This window comes from Crocuta crocuta, unplaced genomic scaffold (assembly GCF_008692635.1).
Source record: "Crocuta crocuta isolate KB4526 unplaced genomic scaffold, BGI_CrCroc_1.0 scaffold310, whole genome shotgun sequence".
Taxonomy (NCBI): domain Eukaryota; kingdom Metazoa; phylum Chordata; class Mammalia; order Carnivora; family Hyaenidae; genus Crocuta; species Crocuta crocuta.
Genome location: NW_027532609.1, coordinates 102,148 through 125,432, shown reverse-complemented (window position 1 = coordinate 125,432; position 23,285 = coordinate 102,148). Strand labels below are relative to the sequence as shown.

The 23,285-nt window shown below is 40.2% G+C and overlaps 1 protein-coding gene and 1 pseudogene across 2 annotated transcripts in view; both read right to left on the bottom strand.

The window, feature by feature from the left end:
* FBXO22 (F-box protein 22) overlaps positions 1 to 22,530 on the bottom strand; it is a 28,198-nt gene extending 5,668 nt beyond the window's left edge. Inside the window, exons 1-5 of one of the 2 annotated variants that reach the window (XM_077780470.1) lie at positions 21,997 to 22,530; positions 19,410 to 19,548; positions 13,905 to 13,992; positions 13,017 to 13,112; positions 6,449 to 6,613 (exon numbers count right to left, since the gene is read on the bottom strand). In XM_077780470.1, coding sequence (XP_077636596.1) covers positions 6,449 to 6,613; positions 13,017 to 13,112; positions 13,905 to 13,992; positions 19,410 to 19,548; positions 21,997 to 22,022 — 514 coding nt within the window. In that variant the 5' untranslated portion in view covers positions 22,023 to 22,530. Of the gene's footprint in view, positions 1 to 6,448; positions 6,614 to 13,016; positions 13,113 to 13,904; positions 13,993 to 19,409; positions 19,549 to 19,912; positions 20,372 to 21,996 lie in introns of those variants that run through there. The other variant, XM_077780469.1, reaches the window with a different exon arrangement.
* LOC144245099 (U2 spliceosomal RNA) lies at positions 8,787 to 8,952 on the bottom strand (annotated as a pseudogene).
* Positions 22,531 to 23,285: the final 755 nt, after the last annotated feature.

The window sequence follows — 23,285 nt, the reverse complement described above, 5'->3', positions numbered from 1 at the left end:
AAATTCATTTCAAATAAGGCAAAATATAAATTTATTACAACTAAGACCAACTAGAAGGCTAAAAGGAAATTTAAAAAATAAGATAAAATCTAGACACCAAGACCTATGTCAGATTCAGGAACATCAAAACAGGAAGAACTATTCCAAAGTTAGGCCAGGACTCCTTGGAAATACTCTAGGTCTGCATGTTTAGATTTCTATTCTTTCTAGAGAAGCCACTCTCAAGACAACTATTATATGATTTGTTTGAAAGTGATGGAATCTGAATGCTTGTAGAAAACCTACTTCAAAGGAAAAGTCTACTTATTATTCAGGTGCCCACCACAGGCTCAATAGAGCATAGCTAACAAAACACAATCTGGCTAATTTAGTGAGGGCTCTGACCATAAGTTAGATCTGTTTAGCTAAATATTGAAATGATGAAGCTAAGGCAATGTTTCCCCTTGAATTAAATGCATCTAAAGTAAACATCAAATTTATAGGCAGGGGAAAAGAAGCCTTGCATCCTTATCCTCAAAACTGACTGGGGGTCACCTGTGTTGCTCTGGCTTTTGTGTAGTCATGCCTTTGAGATGTACCTTATCTACAAATATCTCTGGTGTTATACAGTAAGAAGCTGTTCCTGTCCATGGACATGGAGCCTGTGGCACACGGGTTCGGGGTGGGAGGCACGGTAGGCTGGGGGCTGTATTATGCACCACTGTGAACTGAGAGTCAGCCCCCACTGGCCTCTTACAGTTTGTGTTTTCTAGCCCTTCTTGCTCCCAGAGCTGAATGACATCTACCGCAAGGGCAGGAAACCCTAACAGAACATGGGCACCACCTTCCTGTCAATTAGACTTTCTCAAGGGCTGTGCAACTTCTAAATCAGAGCAAATTCCATCACATAGGTTTTAGCTTTACCATCTTTCTCTGCTTTGCACCTGATCACTGTTGGCGGACTCCTCAAGATTCTCTGAAATCTCTAGATAATTTAAAAACTTTGTCCCTCAATTTTTTCTTGGCAATCTGACTTAACAAATAATGTTCACTCCCACTCAGTTGCTGGCAGAGTTCAAGAGTAGTCATCAATGGACCAAAAGCGGTAAGCAGAAAGGACCTGAACAACCCACAAAGTAGATCATAACATCATCAATGTAATAGGAAACACAGAACTTCTGCAAGGCACTTTTTTTTTATGTTTTTATTTTATTTTGAGAGACAGAGGCAGAGAGAGAGCAGGGGAGGGGCAGAGAGAGAGAAGACACAGAATCTGAAGCAGGATCCAGGCTCTGAGCTGTCAGCACAGAGCCCAATGTGGGGCTCGAAACCACAGACTGTGAGATCATGACCTGAGCCGAAGTCGGACGCTTAACCAACTGAGCCACCTAGGTGCCTCTGCCAGGCACTGTTCTAAGCGCTTCAACAGAAATTCACTTATTTAAATGCCCACCAGAACCTATTATGTACTGTTTAGTTCCTAGAAACTCTATGAGGATTCAACATCTTCCAAATTCACATGAAAACATGCAAATTGTATCCACTATTATAGGACGTGACTCAGGGTAGACATAATAATAAATACACACTCCCAGAGTGGCTGCCCAGAAGGAACTGGTGCTATGGGGTTACAGAACTGACACTTCCACTCCTCTCCTTCCAAGAACAAATGCAGGAGGACCTTTCAGGACTTCTTGTGACCTCAAATGGAAAAACTAGTGGAAAATCTTTTCTAATGTCACTGTCTACAAATAAAACTGTAGCCCAGAAAATCCTGGGCCCCAGGGGAATGTCAGAATGATGGGTTTGTAAAAGAGAAAGAGAATCACAGGTGTGAGACAAGTCTAGCTACCCACCTCAAGCGTTCTCCAAGGAGGAAAAAGCCCTGGCTCTTAAGCTCAAACTCATCTAAGAGCAACTGGCAGTCCTGAGGCTGCCTTCTCCAGCTCTATCTGTAGAAGGGCAGGGGTCACAGGCTGCCAGGTACTGCTTTCATGCTAGAGCCACTTTACTGAACAACTTGAAGCCTACAGGGAAGAAACACAGACCATCTTAAAGTGGGATGCTCCTCCCTCCATTACAATATGCTCCTCTGGGCAACTGGTTCAGAGGTGCCCAGAGGGAGACAGGGGAGAAGTGAAGAAGCCTCAGTTCTACACCTTCCAATACTCCCTTCAACCCAAACTGCTCTGCTCTCTCTGCTTTATTTTTATGTTGGTACCCCACCCCAGGTAAGATTTTACTTAGCAAGGAACTCTTTCAAAGAAAAGTTAGGAAATTGCTAAAGAACCTCCTCATTGAGGAGTCTCAATAAAGTCTTCAACATAAGCACAAGGGGGGAGTCATGGTATTGCTAGCTAGGCTTCAACAGGGAGTTACTTAGAGAGCGGAGAGCTATCAGCAGGAGTAAAGAGGAGAAAGGACAAAAGCAAGGAAGGAATGTGTCTGTTCAACAGAACAAGCAGTTCCCACCAAGGAGACACCACCAGGTGTTCACCTTATGTGAGCCAGTTCGAGCCAGATCAGAGCTGACTTCTTGCACAAAAGTCACTGAGCTGTCCTGAAGTTAGCTTTAGCTCTTTATAACACTAAGATCTCCTCCCATGGGCAGAGTTTTCTGCTTTTTGAACATAAGATATACGCACTGCATGTTGACACACTAGGCATGTGCAATTGAACCAAACGCCTAAAAGTAACAGAGTATGTGTAAGCTCCTCAATATGTATGTGCAAGCTCCCTGTCCCTGCCCACNGCGAGATCATGACCCAAGCGAAAGTCGGACGCTTAACCGACTAAGCCACCCAGGCGCCCCACCACTAATTCTGAATAAAAGCTTCCTGTACTAACTCCTTGGGGAGCCAGAGCTTTGAGAGCTACTTGTAACAAGTAATAAAAAGTTCCTTGTTTTCAACACTTTTTTGGCTTGTGTTCAGTTTAGTGCACCCCAACCAGTGAACTTCCCGAGTTTGGTTATGGTATTCCAACAGTCTCAATCAACCCTGGACAAGCAGTATAAACTGCTGAGCTTCCTTCCTCTCTCCTCTTCCTCCTCTCATTACTGAGCTGGTTTCTATCTGGTTTAATTCCCATTAATTACCCAGTGATTCCCAAATTTCTATCTTTAGTCCTGACCATTCTCCTGAGTCCAGAACTATACATTCAACTGTCTAATCAGTGACCCCAACTCAGATTCAACATGTTCAATCCAAAACTGCTAATCTGATTCCTCCAACTTGTGCCCCTGGTCTATTCCTTCCCTCAGGAGACGGTAATGTGCAGCAGTGCTGGCCAAAAACCTGGGTGACATCACAGCCACCTCCCTCATTCACAATACCCAACATTTTAATCAGTCACTACATCCTGTTGATTCCACCTCAAAACTTTGTCTTGATCCAGCCATCTCTTCAGCTCCACTTTCCATCCTCTCCTGCCTTAATCACCACAACAACCTCCTGTTTGTCCTGCACCTGCTCTCATATTCCTCCAAACTGATCACCACACACCACAGCTAGAGGGTTATTTTCAAAAGACTTCTCTGATTATGTCACTCTTTTGTTTAAAATCCTGGCTTCCCACTGCCATTAAATATGTAAAATCCTTACTATGTTTTATGGGCACGATGTGGCCTCCACTTGCCTCTATGGCTTCGCCTCACATCACACACCCCTTGTTGCTGTCACCACTCTTCCAGACACACTAGAATTTTTTATATTTCACAAATGAGCATGGGAATCCACAACATTTCCATCCTGAAGGTGTATGATCAGGCCCCTTCCATTTCTTGTCCTTGACTGCGGGCTACCTTGCTCTATTTGTCGGTAACCTAGAAAGAAGGTAAAGACCACCTAAGATACTCCTCCCTACTCCACATGTGAGGGACCCATTCCCACTCTAGTCCACTTTTTAGGGCTCCATACAAACATCACTTTCCCAACACCCCTCATTAGATTAAGTCTCGTGGTTATATGTTTTCTAGCACCTCTGCTTCTACTGGGTAACACGTTTCACATCTTTGGTAGGCCATCATCTTGTCAGCATCAAGCTATACCTTTTTCCTTCCTTCTTTGTGCTAAATTTGTTGCTGAATCTTTTCTAAAACCTGTCCTGGACATTCTTGCAGAAAGCCTGTCACACTACGTGCAAATGGCTCTCAAACCAATTATCTCTGACCTCAACTCCTTCTTGAGCTTCAGACCCACGAGCTAACCACCAGTCTAAGAGAAATCGGGTTTGCTGAGCACTGTTAACTCCTGCCAACCTTCCAACAAACTTCCTCATTATACCATGAGAAAGTTTCTAGCTTAGCTACACAATCACATTTGCTCCTAAAATTCTTTCTCCCTTTGTACTTAACATTAGGTCAGTTTAAAAGGCACAGTCTGGGGCGCCTGGGTGGCTCAGTCAGTTGAGCGTCCGACTTCGGCTCAGGTCATGATCTCATGGTTCGTGGGTTTGAGCCCCGCATTGGGCTCTGTGCTGACAGGTAGCTTAGAACCTGTAGTCTGTTTCAGATTCTGTATCTCCCTCTCTCTCTGACTCTCCCCTGCTCACACTGTCTCTATCTCTCTCAGAAATAAATAAAACATTAAAAAAATTTTTTTTAACAAAATAAAATAAAATAAAATAAAAGGCACAATGTGGAGTTTTCCTTAGAGAATGTTTGGAATCCTTGATTTTGGGTAGCTTTAACAATACAGAGGACTCTGGTCTTCTGTTTATGTACTATGTAGTGTGAGAGCTTTTGCTCTCTACTATTGCAAGTTTAGTTTCCTCACCAACAACATACTGTGACAAATTCTACCCGGTAAAGCCGTTGTGAGAATTAGAAACAGCATGTAGCACAGTACCTGGCTTATAATGCCTCAGTATTAGTTATCATTAATTGTCACCATCAGCCAAGCCATGGGCATGTTCCTCTGGCATAACGCTTCTGAATGGGATGATATGAATACCTAAGACCTTCACTGTCCTTTTCCTGAACATCCCTCCTCCTAGTCAATTCCTCCACATAACACAAACCACACTGCAGATGGATCACTGTGACCCACTGCAAAGCCTGCCTAAGGTACAGGGGCCAACGTTAACCCACCATCTACAGAGCAAGGTATTTGGCTAAGTGCTTTATAGAAGTCATTTTATCTAATGCTTATACTTCTGTAAGTCAGCTATCTCCACTTTACAGATAGGAAACAGAGGCTTATAAAAAGTGAAGAAACTTGTCCTAAATTAGGAAAGCTGGAATGTAACAGAACTAGGGCAGTTATAAGCCTGCATTCTCACTAGCTATAGTTTCCTGCCTTACCCTGCAGGCTGGCTGTTGAAACTTCCCATGCATTACCTGTATCTGACAACTCTTCCACATTATCAAGAGGCCTGCTATTGCTGGCTGCTGGTGTCTGCAGTCAAAACCTCCTCCTTCTGTGCTTCTCATCCCATCCCCACCAACCACTCTGAGTCTTTCTTTGCACTGTAAAGGACAGTTGCCCAAGCCAGTCTCAATGTGTAGACTCCTTTTTTTCTCATTAGTAAACCAATCACAAGTGTCCCCTTTGTTGTTACATATTTTTTTATTCCCACTGGATTCAGTGCCATTTCAAATAATGGAGGCTTGTCTCTATAGGGTGGCTGACTGATGCACAAACAGGTAATTTTTCATGCCAACAGAGATTTTTAAAAATAAGTTAATGTCAATCAGTTCACCTGTAGATGCAGACAAAAAGCCTTAACACTGCTCTGCTTGAGTAACTACTCTGCTGCTTATTATATTAAGCTTTCTCATCAGATCCTGGAAATTAAGCCAACCCTTTAGCTCTTCAAAATCACCTCTCACGACCTTGCCTACTCCAGCCAAACTTCCTCTAGTCTTACGTGTCCTAGGAAATCCTTGTTTGACAGACTCTGCCTTAACTTAACAGCTTTTCTAAAACTTATCAAGTTCACTACACTTATTCCCATCTTTCTAATTAGTTGACATAGAACCTATATTTTATTAAAAAAATTTTGGGGCGCCTGGGTGGCTCAGTCAGTTAAGCGTCTGACTTCGGCTCAGGTCATGATCTCATAGTTTGTGGGTTCGAGCCCCACGTCGGACTCTGTGCTGACAGCTAGCTCAGAGCGAGCCTGCTTCAGATTCTGTATCTCCTTTTCTCTCTGACCCTCCACTGCTCACGCTGTCTCGCTGTCTCTCTCTCTTTCTCTCTCTCTCAGGAATAAAGCATTTAACAAAAAAATTTTTCTTCATAATAAATGCCTTTTATTAGTGTAAAACAATGCTTTAAAAAGGTTTTCAGAAAACTAAAATAGCAAAATGATAAAGTACTCCAAAGAGAAAGAAGTGCTTCAAAATTCAGAATTAAATACAAATATATTTATTAGTAACATGTATACTTAATTCAGACTCTCTCAAAGGAACAAACACAATCAATCAATTGGGCAATTGGACAATTAATGGTAAAGAACAGTGACTTACCTACTTCAGTGAGTCGATGTCTTTCTAGGGTTAAATTCTTTGGGTCCTTAGTAAAATGAAAGGGTTGTATTTTTATTCCTTCAATTTGAGGGAATAACAGAGCAAAACCAGACTCTCCAATTTCTATTTCCTGAGGTCGATTATTACCTGATCCCATCGGAGTCACTAGGAAAAAAAAAGTTTCATGAATAGCTTTTTTTTTTTTTTTAAATGTTTGTTTTTTATTTTGGAGAGACAGAGAGATAGCATGAGCCAGGGAAGGACAGGAAGAGAGGGGGACAGAGGATCCAAAGCAAGCTCTGTCCTGACAGCAGAGTCTGATGTGGGGCTTGAACCCAGGAACTGTGAGATCATGACCTGAGCCAAAGTCAGATGCCTAACCAACTGAACCACCCAGACACCCCTCATGAACAGATTTAATAAAAACTGAAGTTTCACTTGGTATGTATCTTCACTTGGTATGTACACTTCATTTGGTATGTATCTAGCGCCACCTAGATAACTATAGTTTGGGTCACTAAGGTAATCAACCAGTTAATAAGCCACTATCTGAGTAAATATTTCTCAGCTTTGAAATTTTTAGGGGTGGTGTCATGAAAATTTCATGATGTCTGCAATCTACTTTCCAATGGTTTAGAAAGAAATGTTTTTTTATAAACCAAGAAAAAAAACTGCTACCAAACTTATTAATTTTTTAAAGTTTATTTATTTTGAAGAGAGAGAGAAGTCAAGCATACACAGGGGAGAGGCAGAAAGAGAGAATCTCAAGCAGGCTCTATAACTGTCAGCTTAGAGCCCGACGTGGGACTTGATCTCACGAACCATGAGATAATGACCTGAGCTGAAATCAAGTGTCAGATGCTTAACTGACTGATCTACCCAGGTGCCTTGCAAAAATTTTTAAATTAGTGAATCTAGACAAAAGGAATATGAATGTTTACTATTCTATCATTCTACAACTTTGAAGATTTGATGTTTTTCTAAGTAAGAAGTTGGAGGGTAGTAAATAATCTTTGCAGCAATTCCACTTTTACAAAATTTTCCTAAAGATATTTGACAATTATATAAAATATGTATATAATGTATATATACTTATACATACACATACACCAATATATATGCACACACACAAAAAATACTTTTATCACAGAATTTTTAACAGAATGTAAAAGGAAAAATCTAAATGCCCTACACTGGTATTTATATTAAAAGTTATACTTAAACAATCAACCACAGCCATTAAGACTGACAGACATATTCACTAACATGGAAATATGTAATATGCTGTGAATTTTTTTTTTTTTAATAGTTTATTGTCAAATTAGTTTCCACATAACACTCAGTGCTCATCCCCACAAGTGTCCTCCTCCATGCCCATCCCCCCCTCCCCCCACATCCATCAGTCCTCAGTTTTTGTCAGCATTCAAGAGTCTCTCATGGTTTGCTTCTCTCCCTTTCCCCCACCATTTCTGCCCTTCTTCTCCCCCTTGTTCCTCCGTCAAGTTCCTCCTAATCCTCCTATACGTGCAAACATATGATATTTGTCCTTCTCTGCCTGACTTATTTCGCTCTATGCTGTGAATTTTAAACGTAGGTGTTATGGACAGAATTGTGTCCCCCTTAAAATTTGTATGTTGAAGCCCTAACTACCACTACGAATATATTTGGAGATAAGGCCTTTAAAGAGGTAATTAAGGTTAAATGAGGTCATCAGAGTTGGACCCTAATCCAGTAAGTCTGGCATCCTTGTAAGAAGAGAAAAAGACATTAGGGATGCATGCATAAAGAGAAATGGCCATGTGAGGACTTAGCAAGGAGGCAAGGCAATGGTCTGAAAACTAGGGAGAAGCCTCCGGAGAAAGGAAACCTGCCAACACTTTAATTTTGGATTTCCAGCCTCCAACACTGTGAGAACATACATACATTTCTGTTGTTTAAGCCACCAGTGTGTTATTTGGTTATGGCAGCCACAGGAGACTAAAACAAGTACAGTAGGTTACAAGTCTATAGAAAATTATATTCTTGATATATGTACATACACATGTATTTATTTCTACATATGATGCTATTTTTTGAACATCCAAAAGGTTATGCATCATAACATTAATACAGTAGTTAACTTAAAGTTGCTTGATTTTTTTGCTCATCTTTATCTTCTATTTTTCTTTAACAATAAATGTTACCAATATAAAGAATAAAACTTTAAAAAAAATTTTTATTTAAAGAGAGAGACTATGTGAGTGGGGGAGGGGTAGAGAGATGGGGGGAAAAGAGAGAGAGAGAGAGAGAGAGAGAGAGAATCCCAAGCAGGCTCCACACTCAGTGCAGAGCCAGACGCAGGGCTTGAACTCCTAAAACCATGAAATCATAACCTGAGTTGAATTCAAAAGTTGGACGCTTAACCAACTGAGCCACTCACGTGCCACTAGAGTAAAACTCTTTTTAAGAAGTGTTAAGCTTTTTCGATACTACACTTGATCTTAGCCAAAAGGCCGAGAAGTGATATTAAGCTTTTTAGAAATCAAAGCTATAGCAAAATGAAAAAATATCCAAAGATAAAATTTCAGAATCCTAACAAACCCCACACAATACAATCTCTACCCCCCACAATATATTCTTAATTAAAAACAAAAATTTTAGGTCATAAGGACCCTTTCTTCCACAAAAATAGATCAAAACAAAAGCAATCTTTAATTAATTAATTAATTTTTTAATGTTTATTTATTTCTGAGAGAGAGAGAGACAGTGTGAGCAGGGGAGGGTCGGAGATACAGAATCTGAAGGAGGCTCCAGGTTCTGAGCTAGCCTTCAGCAAACAGCCCGACACAGGGCTCGAACTCACGAACCATGTGATCATGACCTGAGCCAAAGTTGGACACTTAACCGACTGAACCACCCAGGCGCCCCAAAACAAAAGCAGTTTTTAAAAGTGCGATCTCAAGACAATATAAACTAAATCTCAATATGCTTTTAATTGAATAAGACAGGTTGATTCTAAAAATATGTAGATATGCAAAAGACCTAAAGAGCCAAAACAGTTTTTAAAAAGAACATCAAAACCTATAGTAATATGGCAATGGCTTAAGGATAGACAAATATATCAATGAAGCAGAATTAAATACAGAAATAGATCCACAAACATGCAGTCAATTATTTTTAACAAAGGTGCCAAGGCAATTAGAGGAAAGAAAAATCTTCAACAAAGGGTGATGAAATAGTTGGATAAACATATGAAAAAAAATTAACCTTGAATCCCTAACTCACACCATACATTTAAGAGCTAAACCATACAGCTTATAGAAAAAAACATAGAGAATATTTTTGTGACTTTGAGATAGGCAAAGACTTCCTGGAAAGGACATAAATATTTACAACACCTATACCTAATTAAGGTCTTGTATTAGAATATATAAACAACTTCAAGTCAAAAATAAAAACAATCCAATAAAAAAATTAGTAAAAGACTTGGATACATCACAAAAACTGGTATACAAATAGACAATAAACAGAAGAGATGCTCAACATAATTAAAATCATTGGAGTAATTCAAATTAGAACTAGCATAGGATCCACTATGATGGCTAAAATGAAAGACTCATTTGAAGACACTAAGTATTAGTGAGGATATGTAGCAATGAGCATCTAACATCCTCATTCACTGCTGGTGAGTATAAATGGAACAAGTCTTGAAAATAGTTTGGCAGTTTCTTGTTGAGTTAAACATACACCAACTCCAAGACCCAGCAATTCCACATCTTGGTAATTGCCCAAGAAGAATAACAAGACTTACACAAAAATGTTCACAACAGCCTCATTCACAATAGTCAGGAATGTGAAACAATCCAAATCTCCATTAAAAAGAGAATGGAAAAATAGTCTATTTATATAACAGAATACTACTAACAATTTTTAAATGAACACTAATACGCACAGTAACTTAAGTTAATCTCAAAAATATTATGGTGTTAAAAATGTTTATGCTGAGTGAAAAAACCAAGACATAAGAAGGGTATATACCATATAGTTCCATTTATATAACACTTCCCCCTCCCCCCTATTTATATAACACTTAACAACAGGCAATCTAATTTATGGTCACAGAAATAAGAACCAAGGTTTCCTTTGCAGGCAGAGATGGACAGGAAAAGGGCATGACAGATGTTCCTGAGGTAACAGAAATATATTCTATATCTTGACTGGCGTATAGGTTACACAAGGGTATACATTAGTCAAAACTCATTAATTTAGTACACTTAAGATTGTGTAGGGAATGTAAGTGAAGTTTACCTTAAAAGAAAGAAAATGACAATCTCTCAAACTTGAAATTTTTCTTTTTATTATTTTTTAATGTTTTATTTATTTCTGAGAAAAAAAGACAGCATGAGCAGGGGAGGCTCAGAGAGAGAAGGAGACACAGAATCCGAAACAGGCTCCAGGCTCTGAGCTAGCTGTCAGCACAGAGCCCGACGCAGGGCTCGAACTCACAAACCTGATCATGACCTGAGCTGAAGTCGGACACTTAACCAACTGAGCCGCCCAGGTACCCCTCAAACTTGAAATTTTTCTAACCTAAGAAGGAAGATGGGCTAGGAGTCAATGACTGCTTTAGAAATAATCACTAAACTCTGGCCTAAGAAAAAGGAATCCAACCGTCTTGGCGTTAGTTTTGTCGGAACATGCATGGAACTGGCTCAAAGAAAGCATCTAACTGCAGGGGTACCAAAAACACAAAGTGTGTCCATGCAAACACAAGACAGAATTGGAATGGCATCTAATCTTGACATCAAGATCATAAGGGAACTTGGGGAAACAAATCAGCAAAGTTAAAACTCCTTCAGAACAGGGCAAGCAGGGGTACCTGGGTGGTTCAGTCGGTTAAGCATCTGACTTCGGCTCAGATCATGATCTCAGTTTGTAAGTTTGAGCCCCACGTCTGGCTCTGTGCTGACAGGGCTGAGCCTCTCTCTCTCCCTCTCTCTGCCCCTCCCCTGCATGGGGTTGCTCTCTCTCTCTCAAAATAAATAAATAAATATATATATTTTTAAAAAGGCAGAAAGGAAGGCTTAAGGTAGACTTCCCACTGTCATAATGGGGTCCCCTCAACAAGTCCACACTCCCTCTCCTGCCTCCACCCCCTAGCCAAAATTTTAAAAAGCAGAAATGTGACTGTACTTTGAAAAAACCACAGTAGATGAGGTGGGGAGGCATAAGAAAATGACAAAGCTACCATTCTATATAAGCATTTGTTAATAACTAGCAATGGTAAACCTAGACCATTTTAGGAAAATTCAAAAGTTAAAAGAAAACCATGGTTACTGCTATCATTTTTAATCCAATGAAGAACAAAATGCATGGTGACAGGCAGAAATAATAGTATAGGTGTGAGGAGCCAATAACGGTAGAGATGAAATAGCCTCTATCAACCGTGTATTTATCCTTATTCATTTGTACACACTTGAAATCCTTTGTACTTCACTGTGCTAAGATCAAAAGTCTCTCAGTGAAAATTAAATATGCCAATTATGGAGTAATACTGAGTGGAACAAAGAAAATAGTAATAGTTAACATTTACTCATTGATTCCTGCACATCTCTATTCTGATTACTTTTCAAGTTAACTCATTTAATCCTCAACCCTCCAAAGAACTATTATCAATCATCCCCATTTCATATATGGGGAAACTGAAGCCCTGTAAGGTTAAGCAATTTACCCAAAGTCATACAGAGCGGTACAGCCAGGATTCCAATCCAGGTACCTGAACCACTGCACCATGACTGCCTCAACAGAATGTCTCTCCCCCATGAGCTAAAGAAAAGAATCAAGGGGCACCTGGGTGACTCAGTTGGTTAAGCACACAACTCTCAATTTCAGCTCAGGTCATGATCTCATGGTCTGTGAGACAAACTTGCACTGGGCTCCACAATGAGTACGGAGCTTGCTTAAGATACTCTGTCTCTCTCTCTCTCTCTCTTTCTGTGTGTGTGTGTGTGTGTGTGTGTGTGTGTCTGCCTCTGCCTCTCTCCCTTTGCATGTGCTCTCTCTCACAAAAAAAAAAAAATTTTTTTTTAAAAGAATCAAGAATAGTAAATAACAAACAGCAAAAATTCACCAGCAGCAAATGTGAAAAAGGGTATAATTTAATGTTCAAACAGTGGTATCTAAGTAGAGAAACAGAAGCTTTCTAGCAAGGTCTACTATAGCTCCTAATCACAGCCCTAACTTACCCATGCCTACCAGAAACAATCCTGGTTAAACTGACAAGAGCATTTAATGCTTTCTGATTTGGAGAGAGGAAGTATGTGAGCTCTTTCCTCTTATGAAAGACTCCTGGAAAGATATGCATCACATCTGGTTTTTATAGACAGCCCTGAGACCAGGAATACTAACCACAGTAATCTAAAGAACATTAATGGAAGTTAAATATACCATGGCAAATATGACTAACTTTACGGCATTTTTGGATGGCCCAAAATATAAATGTGGTTTTAGGCTACAAAGAATTCAACAATTTACAGGACCCCCACATTAATGCAAAACAAGAAATCATCAAAATGGTATTTTCTCTCACCTACAATTCCTGGGGTCACAATCCCAAGGACTTGGCATTGTTTTGGGAATAGCTTCTCAAGGGCAAATGCTGCTTCCATAGTAGTTCTTTTCCTTGCTATAATAATACAGTAGTGAAATTATTACATCATTTTAGGTCAAATATGATGGTGTGGGGGGAAAAAAGCAAACAATGAATAAAGTTTAAATCACTTATACCAGAATGCTTTATAAAGAAGTCTAAAAACTTTGATGAAAACATTTTCCCATTTGCGCCCTGCTCTATGTGTTAAATTCTAAATCTGACTTTTAACATCACCAATTTGCCTTTCTTGTTTTGCTCATATACTGGTTTTTCCCCAATGATGTTAAATTTAGCAGCAGCAGCTAAATTTTAACTTGTTGTTGTACCTCTCTGTTTAGCCGATATTAGAGCATGACTGTTTCACTGCATACACAGTCACCTGGATTCAAATTAGACAGTGATAACCCAGGTCTAGCTCTGAGCCTCAGCGTGCCCAGCCTGGGAAACGTAGTCTACTTCTGCTCTTATTGAGTGAAGAAGCATGCATGGTATCTATAGATAACCTTGGTCTCCCTGAATGGGTCCCCATCACACAATATAAGGCTTCAATTGCCAAAGATAAACATCCTGTTTTAATAATAGAACGTGCCTGGATGGCTAAAGTATTTCAAAATGAGAAAAACATCTTTCTAAAGAATTTGTTTTAGTTTAGAATTTCTGCAAGGTTCAGAAATCAGCCTTTGAAGCAAAAATGGCCTCTCAAGTTTCAAAGACAATATATTCATGAAGGCCCAGAGCCTCAGTAACTCTCAAGACTAGGACAATATTTAACTCTTGAGGTACAAAAGGAAACAAAAAACTCAAACCTCTTCTTTTGATATTTACCTCTCTTGTGGCCACGACACTCTTCCAGACTAATGAAAGTTTCTGAATCAGCCATGTAAAGAACGGTCTGTGGTAAGATGTGAACATTCTGGTAAGAAAAAACAAAAATGGAACTGAATGACACAAATCTAGAACTGCTCTCGTGGTCCCTTAAAGTTTTGCCCTGGTCCAAACTGCCATGAACATACTCTCCCTTCGGGTCAATGTCTCACCTGAGTCCAACCACAGCCCATTCATTTTTTATTTCTGCTCCTTCTTTTTCAGCTCATTCATTTGAGCATCTCTTATTTTAAGTCAACCTCATTCAGCCTGACTCAAAATGTTCATTTTCATAATTCAAATACTTTTTGTTAATTTTTTATTTTAGAGAGAGAGAGAGAGAGTGGGTGAGAAAGGCAGAGGGAATGAGAGAGAGAATCCCAAGTGGGCTCAACGCTCAGCCTGGAGCATGCCATAGGCCTAGATCCCACAACTCTGGGATCATGACCTGAGCCAGAATCAAAAGTTGGATGCCCAACTGACTAAGCCACCCAGGCATCCCCATAATTTAAAATTTTACTTCATTTTATTTATTTAAAAAAATTTTAACATTTTATTTATTTCTGAGAGAGAGAGAGCGTGAGCAGGGGAGGGTCAGAGAGAGAGGGAGTACAGAATCTGAAGCAGGCTCCAGGCTCTGAGCTAGTTGTCAGCACAGAGCCCAATGCGGGGCCCGAACCCACAAGCCGTGAGATCATGACCAAGGCCAAATTCGGATGCTTAACCGACTGAGCCACCTAGGTGCCCCCTTAAAATTTTAAATAAAAACATTAAATGCCAGCAAAAGGTGCCACTTGCTTTGTCTGAATAGGCACCCCAGTAACAGAAACATCTGAGCAACAAGGGAAAGTATACAAACTGTATTTCTTCTCTTTTCACTGCCTACCAAATGCAAGTATCCCAGGTCTTCATTTCCACCTTACCAACTAGTTCGCCGAAGGGAAACTTTTGCTTACTATAATCCAGACTACATACACTGCTGTGCACATTCTCCTGCAGCTCTCTTCAATTCCCACTTGATTTAGGACTATGTCCCCCTAGAGACCACTTAAAGTGCCACCTCCCCTACAATACCTTTTCTTAGACTCCTTCAGTACCCTGGACCTCATATGTGACATACTTTATATCCCAGTCATTCTTACTTGTGCCTTATCTCCACTTATGAGCTAGGCTTATTCAGAATCCTGTTTTCCACTAAATCTCACATTACGGCCAAGTAGCAAAGTGGCTGAATCAAACAAAAGGATGAACATACTTTTTTCCCTAAGCTGGTTATTTTCAAATATTTTTACTATCAGAATGGAATGAAGTACTTAACATATAGATAGCAACCCTCAATAATGTTGATTAAATAATAAAAAAATGTTAATCCATTGTAATTTGGGTGAATGTTAAGATGTTTCAGAGTAGATTCCATATAGACAAAAGGTAACTGAGACAGAATGATGGCCCTGTGGTGGCCCCAGGGCTGATAAGACCTAAGAGTATAGTTCTCTTGGTCCACACAGCATTTTCTAAGAACGTAATTTGGTTACCAACATTGAAAATTACACAAAATATTTACATAAAATGTGGATTTCCAGATTCTTTTGAAAAACTAGACAACACTTAGACTGCATTCTTCTTGTCTAGGGCTAAACCCAGGCAAGCACCTCCTGGTTTGCCATGGCCTTATTGCTCCCTCTGCTGTCACAGTAAACCAACTTAGTCACCTGCCTAACTTTGGGGTCATTTGAGTTTGTGATATCTAGTATAGGAAGTAAGGAGATTAGAAGTCTGGTCCTGAGTTTTCAGGATTCTCTCAGTCCTGGGATCCAATGAAAAGCAATTGCTGAATCTTCCTTTCTAATTCTCACTAGAAGCAGTGACAAGGACAGTCCTCAACATGAAAAGTTCTCAAAGCACAATGTGAGACAACTGCAACCTCACTCCTTTATACAAAGAAGTTCCAAATAGAAAGATATGTTATAAACCTTTTTGTAGACTTAAAAATATTTCTGATAAAAAAGTTAAAACTTACTTTATGGCTATAAAAGTGTCATGTTCACTGGGTAATCTAGTGGCAAACACAAAGAAAACAGCATGATTTGGACAAGGTTTCCATGTTTTAGTTTAACCGCAGTAGCGATTACTACAATAAATAAACATCTGTAAGGGCATTAATACATGGATTTTTAAAATGCCATTGATAATAGAAAATAATAATTTCATTCATTGAAAAATTATTATCCCTGGTACTGAAGGTAATGTGTTATATGCATTACCTTTAGATTATTTAACCCTTAGAGTAAGTCTTTAAGAGTATGAGGAAAATTTTTATTGTCTTTCCATTCTATAGAGAGAGAACCTGAAGCTCAAAGAGATTAGGTAACTTTTCCTTTTCCATTTTTTTAAATGTTTGTTTATTTATTTGTTTTTAAAATTTTAAAAATTTTTTTAAATTTATTTTTGAGACACAGAAAGACAGAGTATGAGAGGGGGAAGGGCAGAGAGACAGGGAGATACAGAATCTGAAGCAGGCTCCAGGCTCTGAGCTGTCAGCACAGAGCCTGATGCGGGACTCGAACCCACAAACGTGAGATCATGACCTGAGCCGAAGTCGGAGGCTTAACTGACTGAGCCACCCAGGTGCCCCATGTTTATTTATTTTTGATAGAGAGAACATACACAAGAGCATGGGAGGGCCAGAAAGAGAGGGAAATAGAGGATCTGAAGTGGGCTCTGCACTGACAGTAGACAACCAAGAGCCCGGTCGATGGGGTACTCGAAACCATGAACCGTGAGATCATGACCTGAACTGAAGTTGGACACTTAACCTATTGAGCCCTTCAGGTGCTCCAGATTAGATAACTTTTTCAGACTGACAGCTGGTATGTACCAAAGCTAGGTTCAGACCTAAATATGTCCAGCTACTAACAGCCATTATATTGTATAAACTTTTAAAGCTATATGAAAATAAAACCTGCTGTGGTAAAACTCTGAAGGAAAAATAATAACATTTTAAAGCATTAAAAAAAAAATTACACAGGGGCGCCTGGGTGGCTTAGTCGGTTAAGCGTCCGACTTTCGCTTAGGTCATGATCTCACGGTTCGTGGGTTCGAGCCCCGCGTCGGGCTCTGTGCTGACTGCCAGCTCAGAGCCTGGAGCCTGTTTCAGTCTGTGACTCCCTCTCTCTCTGACCCTCCCCTGCTCTCTCCCTCTCTCTCTCCTAGAAATAAATAAAAAAAAAACATTAAATAAAAAAATAAAAAAATAAAAAAAATTACACAATTCTACCCTGGCAGGAAACTTTTGCTAACATTTTGGCTTATTTCTTTTCTATTTTTCCTTTTTTGTTTTTAAATAATTCATATTACACTAAACATAATTTCATAATCTGCCTTCTTCACTTATAACATGAACTTGTCATGTTCACTAGGTACTCTTGTCATTAATGCATCTTGCAGTTCATCATTTAGTGACTATTTCTAAACATTAGATTGTTTTCAATTTCCCTTATAATAAATGATGCTGCAAAGAACATCTTTATGGAAGTCTGCCTGCATTTTGAACTTCTCCAAATGACAACTTCTAGAAATAGACCAGGCAGGGTTTGAGCCAATATGCAAAGAAGAAAGTTTCCTATAGGCCTGCCTTTGGATATTGGCCACTTTGGATCTGAGTCCGAAAGCCCAAACAGAGTAAAAAGAAAATCCACATGAGAAAAGGGGAAACAGAAGATTGGTCATTTATGGGGCATTTGTCTAATATCTAAACATATTAAGAATGATGAAAGCCAGGTTTCTCATTGGTCAAAAGGGAGGTACAAATATGACCTGAGAGAAAAGAAAACTGTAAACAATTCTGTGTTGGAATGGAATTGGATGTACTCGTGCGAACTCATGAATTTCCATATATAATGGAATGTATGTATGTAATGGAAAGATGTAATTATATACACATATATACACAAACACATATGCATATACATATATTCCTGGGCTCTCTTCCACTGGGCTCTAGAGCAGCAAACCCTTCAACAGCAATGCATCTCAACTACCATTCTCCACTAAAAGGCACCAGAACTCTTTAAAGAAATGGCTGACTCCAGGACTAAAGCAGACAAAACACAAGATGAGCTTAGAAAATGTGTCAGAAAGCAAGGAAGTACTCAAAGGTGACAGATGCATATCTAAAGATCCTGAAGCCAGATGAAGGGGTTCCTGCTAGACAAAATGGGGACAATTTGGACACCAAAATAAATTCTTTTCGAGGTTATATTCCATTGAGTAAGAGACTTAAGAGTCCATACAGATATAAATAAATGAATAAATTGAGACAGGAATACTTACATAGTTTCAAAGTATCTCCTCACAAAATACTTATTAATTACAGTGGAAAAGAGTAATTTTACAGTAGCCACATCTGGGAAACACCTCTCAAATTATCAAAGGTAATAACACCAGTAACGGAACAAAAATGGAAATCAGATGCTACCTAATAGGATGAAACTAAGAGCACAGGATCACTTCTGTGATATTCCTGCCAAAGATACATAATCTGAATCAAAGAAACATGTTCTACAAGATAAGTGGCCTGCAATTTACATACTTATCAAAGTTGTGAAAGTCAAGGAAAGCTTGAGAAACTGTTTCCACATCAGAAATTAAAGAAATGACAAAAACAGCATAAGATTCTAAACAATTATTTTGCTACGAGGAGCAATACTGGGACAACTGGCAAAATCTGAAAGAAATGTTAGGAACAGACAGTAGAAATGTATCAATAATAATTTCCAGGCTCTGATGGTTGTATAGAGGTGATGCAGAATATTCTTGTTTAGTATGTAATGCATACTAAAGTATAAAGAAGTGAAAGAATATCAGATTGACAATTTACTCTCAAACAGCTCTGTCCTACCCATAAATAAGATAACACAGCCTCACTGACACCTGTGCTCAAGAAGGCTGCCCCTCTGATTCCATAGTTCAGGTCTTTACCTCCTTAGGTACTGCTCAATTTTTGAAACGGGGACCAGAGATTACAATACAAAAGAGTAGGCAGGACCAGAGAATGAAATATTTGGGTTTAATCATTGATTCTTGGCTTTTTAATGTGACACTACTCAAAACGAGATCCAGCTGCCATCCCTGACAGTGAAAATACCTCCTTCAAAAGAAGCAGGTAAGGGGAAGATTTGGTATAGCGTTATTAGAATAGTATAAATCTGTATACACGTCCAACGTGTATACATGTACAAACGTCCAACATCTGAAAAACGTTCAAATAAATCATGGCACATCCTTACAATATAGTCATTAAAATGGGTGCTTATAAAATATTTTCATGTCACGAGAAAATATTCCCTAAATTACCAAGAACAAGGCCACGTACAAAATAAGGATTAAATAGAAAAAGATTACGTATGCAAAGACTGACCCACCAACCCTGAAACGGCCTGTGCATGACGCCCCCGTCTTACTTGCCTCAAGCTCCTCGGCTACCACGCGGACCAAGCAATGCTCCTCCAAGTGACCAGCATCCGCGGAGCCCGCGGAGATCCACGCCACACTCCGGTGCGTCCGCAACACCCGACGAACACATTCCCTCCATAAGCGGCATACGCTGGGGACGCAAATGCACAAAAGGTTGTGATAGGTCGTTCATTTCCCTTTCACAGACAACCCCAAATAGCACAGCAGGGGATTCTTGCGGGATCAAATGTCCGGGAGGGGGAGGTGTCAGGGCACAGATTCAGAGGGGGAACAGGAGGCAGAGAAAACCTTAAGGTGAACCTAGCCCTCCTGGGTAGAGTGCCCGAGACAAGGACGAGGGTACGGCGGAGGTACCTCGCGGCTGGGGGCAGCACCTGAGAGAAGGAGAAGGGAGCCGGGGCAGCCGTGGGTCCCGAAGAGGTCTGCCCACCCCGCCAGCCAGGGCAAGCCCAAGGCAAGTCCCGAAGTAAGCTTCCCGCCTCCTCTCTCCTCACCCGGCCACCCGCAGCAACGCCTTGGCGGGCAGGAAGGTGAGGACACGCTCCACCACCTCCGCTAGGTTACCCAACACAAAGGTGCTTTGTGGGTCCGCGGAGGAGCCTTGGCGATCGCCACCACCGCGGTCACTACAGCCACCCACCATCTCCATTCCTCACCAACCCGCCGAGCAAGCAAACACTAGCGCGACTAGGAAGGCACTGGTTAGGCCGGGATAGGACCTCCTAGCCAGCACGCATTGAGCAGGCGCGCGAGCGCCACTTCCGGCCGATAAGGGGAGTCGGGCTGCTGAGACCCACCCACGTGACTGAAGGCCAGCCCGCTTCCTGCTTGGATCTCGGAGGGCCCACTGGCGCAAGGAGGCAGTGAGTGGGCTTGCGTCCCATAATCCTGTGGGACCTGTGTAGGAGGCCCCCCGCAGGCAAAAATAGGCCCTCCTCTCGCTGCACTTGCAGCGCTATATTCTTTGTCGGTTATGAGATCTCCTAGGACAAAACTAGGTAATACTTGTCCCTCTTTACAGTACAAATGTCTGTTAACATGAGTCCAGTTTTTGAATGGGCAGTATCTACTTAAAAAAAAAAAATGGGTGTGTGAAGATGACTTTTTGAATAGTCAAGTGAATGTGGTTAACTCATTGTAGCCCTCACTCTCTGTATGGAAGGACATAAATAAATTGCACCTACCGCTGCTGTGAAAATTGACCAAACTGCAGTAGTTCCTCACTAATAGCATCAGATTCACCAAGAATTATTAAGTTTTGGCTCTAACAGGTTTTCCCCTGAGGTATCATTAACAGTGGTATAGTAGTTTCAAGTCTATGATATGATTCAACAATTCTATACATTACTCCATGCTGGCTGAATCCCCTTCACCTATTTCACCCATCCCCCTCAACCACCAGTTTTAGTATATTTTTTAAAGTGTTTGTTTCTGAGAGAGAGAAAGAGAAAGGGCGAGCTGGGAAGGGCAGTGAGAGAGGGAGACACAGAATCCAAAGCAGGCTGCAGGCTCTGAGCCTGTGAGGCAGAACCCAAGAACCTGATCATGACCTGAGCCGAAGTTTGAGCTTAACTGACTGAGCCACCCAAGCGCTCCTAAAAGGTTTTTAAAATTTGTTTGGCTTAAAATTACAGGAGTGGAATCATACGGTATTTGTCTATGACTTATTTCACTTAGCATTATACCCTCTACACCCATCCATGTTGTTGCAAACGGCAAGATCTCATTTTTTCTGGCTGAATACTATTGTGTTTACACACCATTTATCTACTCATCTATTGATGGACACTTGGGTTGCTTCCCTATCTTGGCTATTGTGAAGAATGCTGCAATAAATCTTTTCAAATCCGTGTTTTCAATTTCTTTGTGTAGACCCAGTAGTGGAATTATTGGATATGGTTATTGTTTTTGAGGAACCTCCATATATTTTTCCAGTGCTTGGACCAGTTTGTATTCCCACCAACAGTGCACCAGGTTTCCTTTTTCTCCACTCTCACCAACACATTCGTCATTTCTTGTGTTTTTATTTTGAGCCATTCTGTCAGAAGGTGATACTTCATTGTGGTTTTACTTTGCATTTCCCTGATGATTAATGACGCTGAGCATCTCTTCATGTGTCTGTTAGGTTTTGGCACACTCTTGGTCCTCACTCCAGGCCTACTGAATCAGACACTGGGGGTAGGGCCCAACATTCTGAGTTTAACTTTTCTGTGATGTTTTCCTGTGATTCTGATGCTAGCCTAGGTTTAGAATCACAGATAGAAGGAATGTAAGCATAGCAGACACTGCTGTATCCCTACCTAACATCCACTACTCCTGCTGCTTCCTTACTAACAAAGCCCAGATTTGATCACCAGCTCTTGAGGGTAAACTTGGTTGAACTAAACTAACGGGTCTCAAACATTTTGGCCTCAGGACTCATTCACATTATGACAACACCAAAGAGCTTGTTTATGTGGGTTATTAATATTTGCCATATTAAAAATTAAAACATCTTAATATTAATTCACATATAAATAATAAATCCATTACAGATAAAACGGAATTTTTATGAAAAAATAACTATGCCTCCCCTCACCCAGTAGTGAATAGTTGTGGCATCATGTCACATTTTGCAAACCTCTAATTTCTGCATCTAAGAAAGCTGCATCTGCTTCTGAATTCCATTTATTACAGCATCACATCATATGGCCTCTGGAAAACGCCACTGTACACTTGTGAGAAAACAGGTGAAAATGGCAAATAATGTTTTAGTGTTAGGAAATAGTTTTGACCTTAAACATTTAAAAGGAGGGATCTCCAGGATTCCCCAAATCATACACTGAGAACCGTTGGACCAAACTAATAATGATTTCATTCTTTTCATCAGCCATTAGTTTAGAGGTGGACACAGGCCCCAGTTCTAGGCAAGGAAAAGTGAAGAGCATTTCGCTTGGGGGATAGGGCTTCTAAAAAAGTAAGACCATTATCTACCTCTGGAGCGAGTAACACGGCTACAATATCCAGGTATGACGTTAAATCCAAAGATGAAACCAACATGGAAAAATCTCAAAGCAGCATAGCAGAGCCAAAATGTACCAGGCCTAGAATATTTCTATCTCTGTACTTCTTGTATGTAAGATAGCTTGATAACTGTATGTAAGGAGGCCACGAGAATACTAAAGAAGGTGCAGACTATTATAACTGGGGGAACTAGGGACAGCCATGATGAAAGCAGCACTCAGACTTAGATTGAGGAAGGAGAGTGGGAGAGGAAAAAAGTTGAGGAAAAGCTGCCATTTCTGGGTTTTCTAGCTTTCTCATGTTAAATCAACCTGTCTCTGTTCCTCTCAACCCTCTCCTCACCCCATCCCACCATACATGAATCCTAGCTTACAAACACCTGAAGCAAAGAGTATCTCTGATGAGGGAAAAGTAACAAAGTTATATTTTAAATGGTTCTTTATTCATAAACTTGATGCAAGTTTACAAAATTTACTGTACATTGCCAAATAAATCTGCAATGAAAATTAAAACCAAAAAAAAAAAAAAAAAAGCCCAAAAACAAAGCATGCCAAATGTGCGGCTGTCAATCTGCTAGCCATCAGGATATTAAAGAATTCAATAATGTATTCAAGATTTAGCCTTAGGTTTAAGGAACTTTAATGCTTTAAAGAATTCTGCCTGATCACTTATTATCTCAGCAACTGGCAATCAGATCTTTATACAAATGTAACCAAGTAAACAAGAATGCCAGAAAATCTTTCTCTACTGTCCTCTTAACCAAAATAGAAAAAGAAATTAAACACACAGAATAATGCTGAAGTGCCAAGTCTCTCTGGTGTGATTTATAAAGTTAAAAATTGAAACTCAGAGCAAATGCATAAG